We start from the raw sequence: 15,989 nt of genomic DNA, 5'->3' as shown, positions 1-15,989 counted from the left end.
AAGATCAATTCTTGTGTCCCCAAAAGTTTTCAAATTGACCATCGCTTGCAGGTGTGCCGCAGAATCTTGATGTCGATGGGCTGACTTTGTCAGACTTGTAAGGCTGACAAATCCGCCGCTGACCCAGGTGGATGACTTGTCAGTTGTAAAAAGTAAACAACTCCAGCAGTACAGCCTGTTTGTTTCCTTACAGCCAGTCATCCATGGATACCGCTGATAATTTTCGGTCTTGAAATGCCTTTCCACTTTCCTAACCTTTTCTTTTAATTCCAGCTCTGGAGTTGGTCTTCCGTTTTTTATTATTTCAAGTTTTTCTGTGAAGGCCCGCCTTGAAAAAGGCGATGCTATCAAGCTAGCCACAACGTCACTCTCGTCTTCCGCCATTTAAATCAACCGCTCTCACCACTCTGCATAGATTCGCTGCTTGGACTTCATGAAGGCCTTCGATCTTTTGTTTAATTCCCGCCCTCTTGAAATCAAACCGTGATTGGTCGATTTGCCCGTCACTCACCACACCAAAACATATAGCTTGGCCTTCCCCGGGATTCGTGAAGTCCTAACCAATGAATGAGCCAGCTAACCTGGCCTTAATAGAGACAGACCATTATGATTGGATAACAGGTTTTCAGGACATGAACTTGACAGAAAGCTTAATTTTAGAACAAAGATGAGAGAAAATGTATTAATATATTGTATTAAATAAAATGCGATAGAAATAAAAAAAAAATATATATATATATATATATTTTTTTTATTGAATACTTCATTATTATTATTATTGAATTTATTATTATTTCTTATTTATTTAGGCGTAGAAGGCCCTGAAGGTTCCCCACTGCATATATATATATATATATATATATATATATATATATATATATATATACATATACATATATATATACATATATATATATATATATATACACATATATATATATATACATATATATATATATATATACATATATATATACATATATACATACATATATACATATATATATATATACATACATATATACATACATATATACATACATATATACATATATATACATATATATACATATACACATATATATATATATTAGACAAATAACTAGGTGGCTGTGTGTGTGCGTATTTGCAGACGTATAACATTAAGTGAAGACGCATCAATTCATTCCTCCTCTTCACTCTGACTGAATCACTGTCATTTCTTAAATTGTTTATTTAAAATCTAACCAACATATCTAGGCCAACTTGCTGTGATGTGTTCACCTACTTGAAATTATCATGCAGACAGCCTAGGGTGACATCATTGATCCTAGCATTATGTTTGCTTTCAGTTGATTGTTGAGGTCAAGTAGGGCTGCCCACTGGAAGATGATGAGTCCAATCATCTGTCTCCGACCCCTGAGCAGAGCCAGACTTACTTTTTTCACTAGGAGCAATGTGGCCCCCAACTGAAAATTTTAGGGGCACAACTAGAAATTTTAGGGGCACACAAATCAATAATAGATGCAGAAATTAAAATGTGCCGTTTAAAATTCAGTGTCATAAATTTATTGTGCTCTTGGAGATGCAACATAGAAGGTAAACCATCTAAAACGGCCCCTTCCCGGGCACATCAACATACATGCACTGCTCCACTCGCTCATCTCACAGAACAGATACGTTTCTATTTTATTAAGTCGATCGACTCATGACCGAGTTTTCTCTTAAACATATGAACCGTACCTACAATGACTGATCAGATCAGATTTTGTTTTAGTAAATTTCTGTTGTCACTCGGCTCGGGAGCTGCAGTCTGTCTGCAGCTCATCATATATGGAGGCTTCGGGGCTGTCAAATCCTGTGACTAGCTGCGGGGCTCACGGGTTTGTGTTACTGTGCTGATGGCACTATCTTCTTACACTGCTTACACATTGTTCCTGTCTTATCTGTCACTCTTATTAGCTGTCACTTTTTTATTAGCCTCTTACAGATTGATATGGCAAGACATCTGGTTGCGCATGTTCGACTAGACATAAAATTCAGTCGCACACTCTCAAATTTTGGTTGCAAAATGCGACCATTTGGTCGCATTCTGGAGCCCTGCTGAGTCCACTTCAAATAGTTTTTTGTCAGTCAGTATGCAACGCTTTACATTATATTTTCATATTTTAGCAGGGTGAGTGTACTAAACAGTGTTTACAACAGATGGTCTACAGATATAAATAGAGATGACAGAAAAAAGGTCACACCCATAAAGCATGATAAACTAGACAGGATCCATGTATCAAGACAAGTCCGGAGGTTGCCAACATAGGTTGCAACATAGCCACATAGTCACAAAGCCACAAAGTTGACCAAGAGACAGTTTTGGTGCATCGCCATGGAGGAAATGTGGGAACGTGAGGGATCCTCCTAAACAAGCAGCCTTTACTGACTGGCTGAGTTGAATCACCTGGGCAGACAATATGGACAGCCATCCGTTGAGAAGTGTAAAAACTATTTTCATTTTGTTATGAAACTTTGGCGGGCCTCATTTGACGCAGGCACGCAGGCACGCAGGCACGCAGGCACACACACAATTTTAAGTGATGATTTGCACAAAATCATCTCATGGTCTTTTTTTTTATCTATTAACGGAGAAATCCGGGACAGTCTCTAACAGCCGGACGTGGCTAACACTGATTAGCTCTGGACAGTAGGGTGAGGCATTCATTATTGTTTTTTAACCACTAATACTGCTCAAAATAACACCAAACGCCCTCATGTGTTCCCTTCTCTTCGGTCTACCTTACAAACACCTACATAAACTCCAACTGGTTCAGAACTCTGCAGCTCGGATCATCACCAGAACCCCCTCCATCCACCACATCACCCCTGTTCTGCAGCAACTCCACTGGCTCCCGGTGAAACTCCGCATCAAATTCAAAATACTCCTGTTTACCTTCAAGGCCATCCACAACCTCTCCCCTCCTTATCTGTCTGAACTCCTCAACATCGCCACCCCTTCGCGTTCCCTCAGATCTGCCTCCTCTGTCCACCTCTCTGTCCCCCCCGCCCGCCTTGTCACCATGGGGAGCAGGGCTTTCAGCCGTTCTGCCCCCCAACTCTGGAACGCACTTCCACCGGATCTCAGGAACTTGGACTCTTTCACACACTTCAAATCAAAACTAAAAACTCACCTATTCCGGACTGCCTACCCCACTTAACCATCCATATTGTCTTTTCTTATCTGTTTTGTATTTCCTTCTTAGTGTTTTTATCTATTTTATTTATTTTTATCTATTTTACAATTGTACGTTGTCCTCGAGTGCCCAGAGAGGCGCCCTCAAATTAAATGTATTATTATTATTATTATGTGCACTGAAGAAGAATGTTTATGCTGTCAACAGAGTGACAGTTTTCACCGTGGCCTGGAATCCTTGAATACTGCAACACGCTGTGTGACTGCTATGGAGGATTTCTCATCAACCGCACCGTACTGTTTTTTCCATGTCCCCAGAATAAACTGGAAGGAGAGACCGTTACATAAATAAATCATCAATGGGCTCCTTCCTTTGGGATTGACTTTGGTAATCCACTTGAATGGACTTCACTATGAGAGGAGCTGGTACAGGGGCCAGTAGGTAAGTCTTTAAAACACTCTTTTAATAAACTCTGGGTTCACTAACTACATTGTTGGTGCTTTGTTTTCTGTGTAGGGACTCTTCTCATGCTGCTGCAGAGGTTTGGTGTTATTCTGAGCAGTATTAGTGGTTAAAAAACATCTAAATGTCTTCACCGTACTGCCCCGAGCTAATCAGTGTTAGCCACATTCGGCTGTTAGCGACACTCCAGGATTTCTCCGTTAATAGTTGATCAACTAAAAAAACTGTCTAAATGGCTTATTTAATGAGTGTAAGGTCCGAAAAAGACCATGGGATGATTTTGCGCTGGAATTACATTTTTAAGGCCTGGTACAAAAAAACATTCTGTCCGTATGTCTGCATACCAGTCTGTATGTTTAGGTCATATCTCCATGACAACTCTGAGGGGGGTGAATTTTTTCGTACCAGGCAAGTTTTTATTCTGTCGGAGGTTAAAATTTATGAATATTTAGGAGCGCTGCCTCTTGAGTGACAGCTAGCTGCTGGCCCTCACTCTACCTCTGAGGCTAGTTGTCAGGATTAGCATGCTAACTCTGTCATCTTGACCTCGACTGTGGCCATTTGTGTGGGGGTGTTACCATAGTGTCCTGTATTTACAACTAATTTGTATGTTACAACTATAAACTGTACATTATAGAACAAATTAAAAGGTGTTGGTGACTCACGTGTCACAACATCTTAGCTCTGTTATGCCAGCTAATTTTTTGTTTTGCTAGCATTGCCTAGCTCCTGGCGATCATGGTAATGTTGGCAATTTGGTATCAGCTAGATGGGTCTATCTCCCTCACCCTAACCCAAACACAAACGTCACATCAATGCCCCATAGGGATCAACTTGAAATAATTTACATCAATGTAAATGTAAATACGGTCTTTGTTTTTTACCCAGACATTTCAAAATAATACATTTTAGAGCTGTAATTGCAATACAGCGAAACTCGGATATTTTTGCTTAAGGTTATAATACCGTCTGGAACTCAAACCGGCCCATGCCTTGGTAAAGTGTAGTGGGATATCAATATAGACATGCAATATTAGGATTAAATTGGTGAAGTGCTGCTATAATAGTAATCTGGGGCTGATTACAGTGAGTAAAGAAGGCAGCAGAATGGCAGTCAGTGTGAACAGCAGTACTCACTCTTCATGGCGAATATCACTGATGGTTCTGTCCAGTGAGATCATGTCACTAGCTACCATGTTGAAGCCAAACTCTTTAATGGAAGACTGGACGGCATCTTTGTACTCTAGACCCAAGACAAAAGACTTTGCTCCCTCTCCAGGACCGCCAGGGACCCCCGGAGGCTCAGGTTCCTTGGGCTCCAAGTTTCCCAGGATATCTTTCTTCAGGACAGGGCTGGTGTAGGCTTGTGTGTGGGGTTTGAATGTCACATACTGCTGCTGGATCACCTGCTTCTGGTTGGGCTGCTTGTCAGGGTTCTGGGGATGGTCGCCTGGAAACAACAACCAGAAATAGAAAAATGATATATGCCACAACATAGAAGTGCTAATAAAACTGTGCCTTACAGTATGTCTTTAACCCTCTTTTTCAAGTGCTATGAAACAAATATTGATTTATCCGCAGTCAGATGTATCAGATGTCAGATGTAGCTAGAGTAACTATAATAATATCTATAGTAATATAAGTATGACTTCAATGTTATGGCAGTTAATATAGTAGAATAGAAGAAACAAGCACAGCTGAGGTGATAGAATATGACAATGATAATAATTATGGTGGTAAATATGATCAATGATGATTAGTGGTAATAACAGCTGTGATACAACTGAGGACCTGGCAGAGTTTGTTTACGGTCTTAAACCATGACAACAACCCAGTGTTAGGATCAAGAGGCAGAGTCGCAGTCTTAAGGTCCGTTCACCCGGGGCCGCGACAGACAAAACACTTGAAACGCGAGTTATGTGTCGCGTGATCATATTTATCATTATATGATCAAGTGACACATTTAGAGCGACAGGCAGTTAGCGGGTAGCTGCCATATGCTCGGCCATGTTGTGCTACATGAGTAGTTATGCTAGTGCTAACCAGGTCTGAATGCTTCTAAAAGAACAGGAATGAGCTCTCAGATGAAGTGTCTGGCTCTTAAAAGTGCCGTTGTGTTTTAGTGAGAACAGACCGTCAATGATTTAACCTCCAAAGCCTTACTGACCTGTCTCTTCAGGCAGTGAGTCTGCGGTAGATCAGACCGGGAGATGCTTTACTCTGGAGTGGCGGCTTGCTTAACCTTTTTCTTCTTCTGGATTTCAGAGAGACTAGATGCCTAAAGGCACGTCGCTGCCATCCACAGGTCAGAGTTATAGCCATTATATTATATCCATAGGAACAGTCTGGTTTCCCCAAAGGACTGCAACAATGGCGGCTTTGGTGAGCCTGGTGAGCCCCTGAATGTTTCACAGAGAACTTGGATGACGCTTACCGCAATCTCAACGCTGATTGGCTGTCGCGGCACAGTTTCACGCGATGTTGCTTGAATTTTTCCACTTCAAGCAACACACTCGATGAGGCAATAGACGCGATGTATGCATCATCGCTGCATCGCATTGCTCTTTTCGCTCATAAGGTCGCCGAAGCAACATTGCGTGTCATTGCGTCATTTACATTGATTTTGAATGGCAGCTTGACGCTTTCATCGCCTCCAATGCTTTTGGTGTGAATGCACTGTAACTTGTCGCGCTTTTTGAAGTCGTGTCTGTACCATTGTCTGTCGCCCCCGGTGTGAACGCACCTTTACACACCCCTCTTTGCTCCATGTAGAGCATTCATTAAATTTATTAATTTAAATTAATAAAATCAAAAGTTAACAGAAGAGGAGCAATACAGAAAAACTTTAAACTCTAAAATTTCTAAAAAGGAACAAAGTTGTAAAATAAAATGTGGACTTTTAAACATCAGATCTCTGTCATCTAAAGCTGTATTAGTAAATGATTTGATATCAGATAACCATATTGATTTACTCTGTCTGACTGAAACCTGGTTGTGTCCTGAAGGATATGTTAGCCTAAATGAATCCACTCCTCCCAGTCATATTAATACTCATATTCCTCGAGGCAGTGGTCGAGGAGGAGGCGTTGCAGCTATTTATGACTCAGGCCTATTAATAAACCCGAAACCAAAACCAAATTATAATTCATTTGAAAGTCTTGTTCTTTATCTTTCAAATTCAACCTGGAAAACTGTGCAGCCAATTACACTTGTTATAGTTTACCGTGCTCCTGGTCCGTACTCTGCATTTCTGTCTGAATTCTCAGAGTTTCTGTCAAATTAAGTCCTTAAATCTGGTAAAGTAATCATTTTAGGAGATTTTAATATTCCCGTGGACGTTGTTAATAATAGCCTTAGTATTTTTATCTCTCTATTAGATTCGATTGGTTTTAGTTATACAATTAATGTTTATGTGTAGGGACTCACATTCTACTGTAGAGGTTTTTTGTTATTTTAAGCAGTATGAGTGGTTATAATGCGTTCACATACTGCCCCGAGCTAATCAGTGTTAGCCACGTCCCCTGGATTTCACCATTATTAGTATTTATATGAAAAAAAACTGTCTTGATGGCTTATTTGATGTATATAATTACTGAAAAAGGCCTCCGTAAAGTTAGATCAGCCTAATACTCATTTCTAATGGAGGAGAATGAAAGCAATCCTAGATTGACAGCTCTATTGAGCCATGTATTCCTATAACCTTATAACTATTAGAGACAAAATCGACTACTGGCACCAATTTTTCTTCAAACCCAGGAACCTTAGAAACAACTGTATGACCTGATATATTCTTGGACTGCTTTTCTACAGTTGACCTTAACAAATGAACCTCTACTATTTCAGCATCAAAGCCTTCTTCTTTTCTCCTAGACTCTATTCCAACCAGGTTACTTAAATAAGTATAACTTATAGTTAGCGCTCCTGTATTAGATATGATTAATATGTCTTTATCAGCAGGTTATGTACCACAGTCTTTTAAAGTAGCTGTAATTAAACCTCTTCTTAAAAAGCCCAGTCTTAATCCTTAGGTACTAGCCAACTATAGGACTATATCTAACCTTCCTTTTCTCTCTAAGATCCTCAAGAAATTAGTCGCCAATCAGCTGTGTGACTTTTTACATAATAATGAGTTATTTGAGGACTTCCAGTCAGGATTTAGAATGAATCATAGCACTGAGACAGCACTGGTAAAAAATACTAACAACCTTCTAATACCTTCAGACAAAGGACTTGTCCTGTGCTTGTTTTACTAGATCTTAGTGCTGCCTTCGACACTATTGACCATCACATCCTGCTGCAGAGACTGGAGCATCTAATTGGCATTAAAGGAACCGAAGCTGGTTTAAGTCGTATTTATCAGATAGATCTCAGTTTGTACATGTTAACGACAAATCCTCCATGTACACTAAAGAATAGAATTTAAAATCCCTCTCCTTACCTACAAAGCTCTTATTGGTCAGGCTCCATCGTATCTTAAAGAGCTCATAGTACCGTATTACCCGACTAGATCGCTGTGCTCTGATAATGCAGGGCTACTTGTCGTTCCTAGAGTCTCCAAAAGTAGAATGGGAGGCAGAGCCTTCAGCTACCAAGCTCAATACAAGAGAATAGCAGCAAAGAAATTGATAAAAAGCGATGGAGCGATCCCAGATGGATGAGGGAAGCAAGGAGGAAGGAAAGTCATCTGGGGAGAGTCAGGTTAAATATCTGCTGTGGCAATTTTAGAATCGATTGCTCTTCTTTGGTTCCCCTAATGTGAATACTGAATTTTATACAATAAATGTTGAAGCTGAACTTGGCCTGTTGAATTTGTTTAACGTTGAATTTTTAACATTGAATTGTATAAATTGTATTTTGCATCTGTATTTGGTATATTGAAATTTTTAGTTTAAAATGTTTTAACATTGAATTCTTTAATGTTGAATTGATGAACATTTAAAAATAAGGAGTTCAATTCAGAGTCAAAATATTGAGATACATAATTTCATACACATTATTTAGTTTTTTTTTCATTTTTAAACTTTCAAAAAATCAAATCAACAGGACCTGCAGATAACCTGTAATAGTGCTTCTGAAAATTGTTGGGACCTCCTTACATATCTTGCCTGGATCAAAAATCCTGTTTCAATTATTACCATCAGGTGCCATTGCTGTAGAAGATATGATTAAAAAATACAATTTCTACAACTTCTGAAAATATATAAGATAATCAGACTTGTATAGATCATAAACCTCTGTTGGGCCATAAACATAAACATAAACCTGTTATGGTCTGGAGTATATAGTATAGTAACAGTTTCCAGACCTACTCTAAGTTTTGGGTTCACTAGCCTGCATTTACTTTCTGACAAACTTTTTTTGATAAAGTGTATCAGCCTAACTACGCAGCACACACGCCTTGTTAGTAAAGGTCACAACAATAAAACATGTACACGTACCACGACCTGAAAAATGGCAGGTCACTTTTCGGCTGCACCTGCTTAATAACAGCTAGCGAGTCTTTTTCTAGAGAATGTAGGAAAGGGTTCCTGCGACTTTTCAAGGGCTTTCCAGGCATAGTTTGAGACATGGATCAAGGTTAATTACTGTTGCAACACAGAGAATTTCTATAATGAGAACTAGCAGGTTGGTGCATGAAACAATGACACAACTGCAGGAGAAACAATAACACAACTGCAGGAGACACAAATGCACACAGATACCAACAAAATTCTACCAAACAGTCAAGTTGCAGTTTACATCCAAATGGTCCAGTCTTACAGAATATATGTGGTGGAGAATTTAATTGAATGTGTATTCAGTATTCAGTGTATTTTTCTTCAGATCTCTACAATAAGCACAGTTTGAAGATTAGTGTCACCAGCTCTGTCCCTAAATGATGAATTATAATGATGTGAAATTGACCTTTGAACTTTTGATAGAAACTGTCATCACATCATCATTTATCCTGTTAGACGTTTGTGTGAAAAGTTGTACAACTTCTTGAGTTAAAGACAAAAGTGAGGTAACAGTGACCTTGACCTTTGACATGCACAATCTAATCAGCTTTGAGTCCACGTGGATGTTTGTGCCAAATTTGAAGAAAATCCCTCCATGGATTCCTAAATTATCGCCTTTGCAAGAATGGCCACAGCATTTGCCAGTGCAGAGGCATACAAATATCAAAAGAACAATTTCTATTCTTGCACAAAATATATATAAATTCAAGCACTTTCATTGACTGATGTCTATTTATATCTTCTTTCAAAAACTTACAAGGCCTTGCAATTCACAGGCCATTTTAAGTTGGGCTATAGTCTACAGGGCATTTCAAAATTATGTGTAAAGCGGATGAAGTTCCTTTAGGCAGCAGCCACGGGTTCAACTCCTACCAGCTGCCCTTTGCTGCATGTCTCCCCCCATCTCTTTCACCCAATGTCCTGTCCTTTATAATAAAAGGCTTGGAAAAAAAACTGCCTTAAAAAAAAAACTGCCAAAAAAAAGGAACTACGTCTCACCTTGTTTGAGTCTGATGGAGTGGAGATCGACCTCCACCCCTTCCACATGAGGCCAGGGCACCACAGGCTTAAACTGATCTACTAGTTCTCCTTTGGGCAGTCCACCATCAATCTGTATGGAGGAATACAACAAAAAATAAAACAATATGCAGGGTTTCCAGCTGAAAACGTGTTAGTTAAGGTGATGGGGTATGGTTTGCAGTGCGAGGGGGGGTCTAGACTCTATACTACATTGAACAATTATTTATTAAACACTAAATATTACATAACAATAAAATATTGTAATAAATTAATAAGCTTTTTTTTTAAATAACATCTATAACAAGAACAATACAAATATAAATAAATACATAACAAATGTACCCTATGAAATTTGGGAATGTGTGCATCTACTGAAGAATCGTGTTAAGCCTTTGGGGTTTTAAGCATTATCATTTTACAGGACTCCATATCCATCTAAATGAAGCATTATGGGGCACTTAATTGTTACTATACAGGAATAACAGATTGTTACTATACAGTATACGGAGTGTTTCACTACTTCAGCTCAATAAAAAGGGGTTGGTAGCAGACGTACAGCCATGTTCCCGATGACGTTCTGGTACCGAAACGTCGCTAATAAATGTATATTTGCAGTGTTTGCAGTGTGACTTTGTTTACAACTTTTGATCCGCCCCTTCCTGCTTCATGACCATAGAAGTAATAGAGGTAAAAAACATATTTGGGACAGTTTATGGTCCCAATAGCAGGACTTGTAGCAAAACTGTGAACCTTTATGACAGTTCCGCCTTACACCGTGTCCTAAGGGACGTATGTCAATAGTGTGACATATGCGGATGTATCCTGGAACGAACGGGTGTGATTTAGGACCGTGGCGATAACGTTAACAGTAACATATGGATGTAGTAATATTAGTGTTAAACGAGGGAGGATACACTGTTACAACCAAATATGTCAATTCCCCACATTTCGAGACAGCTAGCGTTAGTAGCTCACTAGGAACACATCTCCATGACAACCAATGTAAATTAGTAACTTAGCGCTAGCTTAAGAGCTGAATCAAAGTGTTCTCAAGTCGGTGTATTAGAAAGAGTGCTTTTTTACGATGATTCTGTCATTATGAGTCATTAACCATAGACTCAGGTTGCATAGCTAAGCTACCTGTATTCTAGTGTCAGGCTACACTTTTCCGTGTTGGGTTGTTAGCCCTGGTAACTGTGTAGTTCCCTCTTTGACACTTAACGTTAAGGCTAACTGAATCCATGTTGTCAACTTACCCGTTTTCCAAAGGGGGTTTCGTCGTTGGGTTTCGGCGACAGAGAAGACCACAGCACCACCAAACCAAGAAAAGTCCCAATAAAAAGCAAACTCCGTAGAATAAACCCTACTTTCAGCCTCATTTTGGAAGCTCTTCCCTGGTTCCAACAGCTAAGCTAGATTAGCTGCTACCTAGCAAGAGCAGACCAGCTGACAGGGTAGCGGACAGCTAACGAGTTTGCTGCTGATGTTGCAAGTTTGAACAAGGCTGGCACTAGCTAGTCGACGGGCGGCGATGCGAACGTGATGTTCCGCTAAAGTGATATTTCGAATCCACGGGGCTGACAGAAACGGATCCTTTCCGGTTATATCCCCGTCACCTCCGTGTCACTCGGTCTCTCTGACCTGCTGCTGCTCCCCGCAGTTAAGTTGTGCCCAGCGGAGGCACACACCAGTAGCACCAGCAGATAGCTCACCGCACACTCCACACGGGCAAGAATTCTGCCTGGTGCACTAATTATTCTGTAATATTTTCAGCGTATTTCACATTAAATATTCAAATAGTGTCCCTGTGTTTGTGGTAAAGACAGGCCGGCTCGTGGCCTCGCAGATAGTAAGGCAGGTTAAACTGGGTGTGGGGAGAGAAACAGGACGTCTGTCTGGTTTTTCAAACTAACGTGCATGTGTTAAGTGACGTACGGATCATTTGTTCGGGCCGTGGCTCATTGTTGTAATGCCGTCATATACATATAGGCTAGCCCTATGTGGAAAGAACCGTCCTAAAGTGTTTCCAATGGGAAGGCTTAAGCAGGTCATGACAACTGGACTACACACACACATGAATATAAAAGAATGGAAGGAATTACTATACAGCATTACAATAACACATGACTGTCGGGTTGTCTATGTAGCTTTTGTTGGCAGTTTCAACACAATTGAGAGTTGGTTCACGTGTGTAGGCTACAGGTAACCCAACTCTATTCCTAAGAAAAGCAAAAAGACTTCATCGTATCATCAAAAAATACAATGCAATTTCACCACAAAACAAACAAGTTGTCAGCAGCTTCTCAGACCACATGGCTGAGAATCTTCTGAAGTGTTTCTGCAGTCAAATGATTATTCACATAATGAATCCCTTGATATGACCTTTTGACAATGTTGACACAATATGCAAACAGTGTAAGTGTAAACTTTACCCAAACTGGCCCCATGTACTGATTAAGCAAACTAAATAGGATAACCCTCCTCCATGCTCACTGCTGAGAGACTACGGAACAGGTCAGTGATGTTGTGTCATAGATCATTTATTGGTACTTACATATACATACAGACACCTGACAAGGTCAGCATCAATGGAAAATCAATTCCTATATTTACAAAAGACATAGTTCGTTCCAGTTAGTTCAAAGCTTGTTTCAGTTGTCATCATTCAGACAATCATCTGTGAGGGGAGAAGTCCTGTTGAAATAAAATTTAAAATAAACAGATTGTACCAAGCACGGCAATGAGTCAATTTTCAGTGTTTTTTTTTTTTGATACAATGACTCTGTAGTAGCCAAACTCAATCATATTTTAAAAGCATAATGTTGTGTTGACATAATATGTGGTTAATAAAGGGCATGGCACATCCAAATTTAAAATCTTAAGGAAATGGCATCTAAATTGTAGTTGCTTTTCCTTTTCCTGCTGCATGTGGACCCATCATCCTATGTGTGCTCCAGATAGTGAGTGAGCATGGACGGGAGAGGAAGAAGGGTGAGCAGCTTCAGTCTGGATGGACCAATCACATTCCTGATCTTGAGACGACACAACTGGCATAGACTCCTCGGAGAAACTAGAGAGAGACAGAGTGATTTCCTCTTACTGTTGTGATACAGCTCAGCTCATATTGTGAGTAGTTCCTTGCATCAGTATGGAGAAACCCTGCGGTATGTTGCAGTACCTTCAAATGTCTGCAGCAGCTGTCGTGTTTCTCCTCCAGCAGGTGCTAACTCCACAGGCCGCTGGTTGTTACCGTCTCTGATGTTGACATCGGCTCCATAATCCAGCAACACTGACACCTGATCTGCACTGTCCTGCCTGACAGTGGCATGCAGAGGACTGTCATGTCCTTTGCCTACGTTAACATTGGCTCCTAGAGACACAAAGGAGAGGAGACGGCACACACCAACACACCCATACTGTGGATGAAAGTAGAAATAGACTGTTTATGAAAGTTTAGAAGAATACTTCTTCCCAGAGGAACAGCCTAAAGTAGCAGAACCCAGTGTGGGGGTCTGTACACCCAAAGGTGTCCCAAGAAAATAAATGTTTGTGTCTTCGAAGTTTAGATCCAGCATTTTATAGGGTCACAACAACAAACACAAGTACAACATTCTGCATTCAACAATAGTTTCTATATTAACACTAAACCAAAACCGTCCCTTGAAAGAGATATATTATTATTATCCACAGTCAGTGTGTTAACTACAGTAGATGATAGTTAACACGTTCGCAGAAGCAGACAGGAGCACTGACACAGAAGCTGCTGTGGATGGAGGCAGCAGCTGCAGAAAAACATACTTTAAAAAAGACCCACCTAAAAAAATCTCTCAGTTCAAGTATATGCTATATTTAGAAGATTTTCACGCCTTACCTTGCCAACAAACAGCCCTTTTCTTAGGCAGTACATACTCTCAACGTATTTCAACTCATAACCGCAACTGTGCCATACAGTGTATTTCTCTGCAGATCAGCTGTTTGGGTGAGACTTTCAACAGTTTATAAACAAATACAAGAAAATAAAAATGAAATTAAAACAAATGATGATTATGACAGTGATGACAAAATGCTGTTCACATTGGAGACAAGAGGATCCCTTTATGAGCCAGCATATACACAAGAAGAACTTCCACAGAGGAAGACCGAACAGCCTAAAGGGGGAGAGGGGGAACTGTCTGACAGCAAGGTTAAGCTTCTGTCTGCTTCTCCAGACTGGCAGTGTGCTAACCGTCATCTACTGTAAGTAATACACCTACTATGGATAAGTAGCTCATGCAACTGCACCTCTACATTTTCAAGCTTGGAGCACATTGGCTGACGTTAAGCATGTGCTCCCAGTGCAGTACACACCTCTGTGCAGCAGTATCTTTGAGCAGGCTGTGTGTCGGTGCAGACAGCTCATGTAGAGAGGAGAGCCCAAGTGGGACACTTCATAGTCTGGATCTGCTCCATGAGATAGCAGGGCCTCTACACACTGGCTATTACCTACACACACACACACACACACACACACACAAAATGATTAAACATTCTCAAACTTTCAATGGTAGTAAAAGTAAAATGCTTGAATTGAAGTGTAAATGTAACCAACTCATGCTGCTTCTCATTTGATAAGAGATTGAGCAATTATTTTGTGCTCTCTCATCAGGTTTTCATCAAGTTAAACTTTACAACCTGACCTATAAATGTTGCAGCAGCTTTTAGCTCAACTGTTTTATTTTGAAAATGCCACCATACACATGTGAGATGGTTTATTCAGCCAAATTTCTCCAAAAAAGGTGATGGTTTTTCTGCTGCTTAAGATGTTGTGCATGAATATGCCTGGACATATAGGACAATAATCCAGCTACAGCTACACGTGGCTCCTGGATACTGAGCTTTGAAATCATATACTGCATACACAGTTCTTTTTCTGTCTATCTACCTCTCTTGCAGGCTTCGTGCAGAGCTGAGGGGAAGTGTGTATGTGGTGTGTGGGTGTGTGCTCCATTCTGCAGCAGCAGTTCCATACAACCGGCACTCCCAGAGGCACAACAGTTGAACAGAGGAGTGACACCATCAATGGTAGCAGCATTCACCTAAACACACACAAACACGTGGGCAAAAGAACACACACACACACACACACACACACACACACACACACACACACACACACACACATACACACACACAGATTGGTGTATAAATGATCACAGGTCAGCCACTGTTTAATGATAGTGATAACGTGTTTTAGGGTGGACACGTGTTGAACATGTAACAGTGTTGATGATAAGCAGAGTGATACTTACATTAGCCCCAGCGTGTATTAATGCTCTGACACAGGCCACATGTCCTGACAGGCAGGCTTCATGGAGAGGGGTCACATGATCGATGGTGACAATGTTAGCGTGATATCCCTAAAACATCAAAGCATGCAGCATTATGACTTCAGTTGTTTAGGGCAGTGGTTCTCAAAGTCTTTTCAGTAATGTATCCCCATTGAAATACTTTTTCATCCGAATACCCCCTGATGAGTGCAAAACATTTTAGGTATATTGTGTTTGCAACAGTTTATGGCAGTTAACTATTGCATTGAAAATAAAATGGTGTTTGTTGAACTTCCATTTACATTTTTATTGTTCTTATTAACCCATATCTGTTTTAGGAACTACAAATGACTGATATTTTTCATAATAATAAGTTAAAAAGATCTCACATACCCATTGCAATACTCCCATTTAAAAAACACTAGTTTAGGAAGCACTGCCTTGTTTGAGTCAGTCTTTCTATTTGATTTATTTGAGTCAGTCTTTCTATTTAACTTGTTTGAGTCAGTCTTCCTTATTTGATTTGTTTGAGTCAGTCTTTC

General features: G+C 40.1%; 2 protein-coding genes across 3 annotated transcripts in view; both read right to left on the bottom strand.

Annotated features, from left to right (window-relative positions):
* Positions 1–11,933, bottom strand: part of galnt7 (UDP-N-acetyl-alpha-D-galactosamine: polypeptide N-acetylgalactosaminyltransferase 7) — a 33,756-nt gene extending 21,823 nt beyond the window's left edge. For both annotated transcript variants that reach the window (XM_083930289.1, XM_083930288.1), the window contains exons 1-3: positions 11,398–11,933; positions 10,121–10,232; positions 4,761–5,073 (exon numbers count right to left, since the gene is read on the bottom strand). In XM_083930289.1, coding sequence (XP_083786415.1) covers positions 4,761–5,073; positions 10,121–10,232; positions 11,398–11,520 — 548 coding nt within the window. In that variant the 5' untranslated portion in view covers positions 11,521–11,933. The remainder of the gene's footprint in view (positions 1–4,760; positions 5,074–10,120; positions 10,233–11,397) is intronic.
* A 730-nt stretch (positions 11,934–12,663) lies between these two features.
* The window catches only part of asb5b (ankyrin repeat and SOCS box containing 5b), a 62,856-nt gene continuing 59,530 nt past the window's right edge, over positions 12,664–15,989 (bottom strand). The window contains exons 3-7 of the mRNA XM_083934510.1: positions 15,430–15,537; positions 15,063–15,216; positions 14,489–14,623; positions 13,320–13,511; positions 12,664–13,211 (exon numbers count right to left, since the gene is read on the bottom strand). Coding sequence (XP_083790636.1) covers positions 13,084–13,211; positions 13,320–13,511; positions 14,489–14,623; positions 15,063–15,216; positions 15,430–15,537 — 717 coding nt within the window. The 3' untranslated portion in view covers positions 12,664–13,083. The remainder of the gene's footprint in view (positions 13,212–13,319; positions 13,512–14,488; positions 14,624–15,062; positions 15,217–15,429; positions 15,538–15,989) is intronic.

Source organism: Echiichthys vipera (assembly GCF_963691815.1).
Source record: "Echiichthys vipera genome assembly, chromosome: 2".
In the NCBI taxonomy this organism is placed as follows: Eukaryota; Metazoa; Chordata; class Actinopteri; order Perciformes; family Trachinidae; genus Echiichthys; species Echiichthys vipera.
Note: the sequence above shows the minus strand (reverse complement) of the source record. Positions and strands in the feature narration are given on the sequence as shown.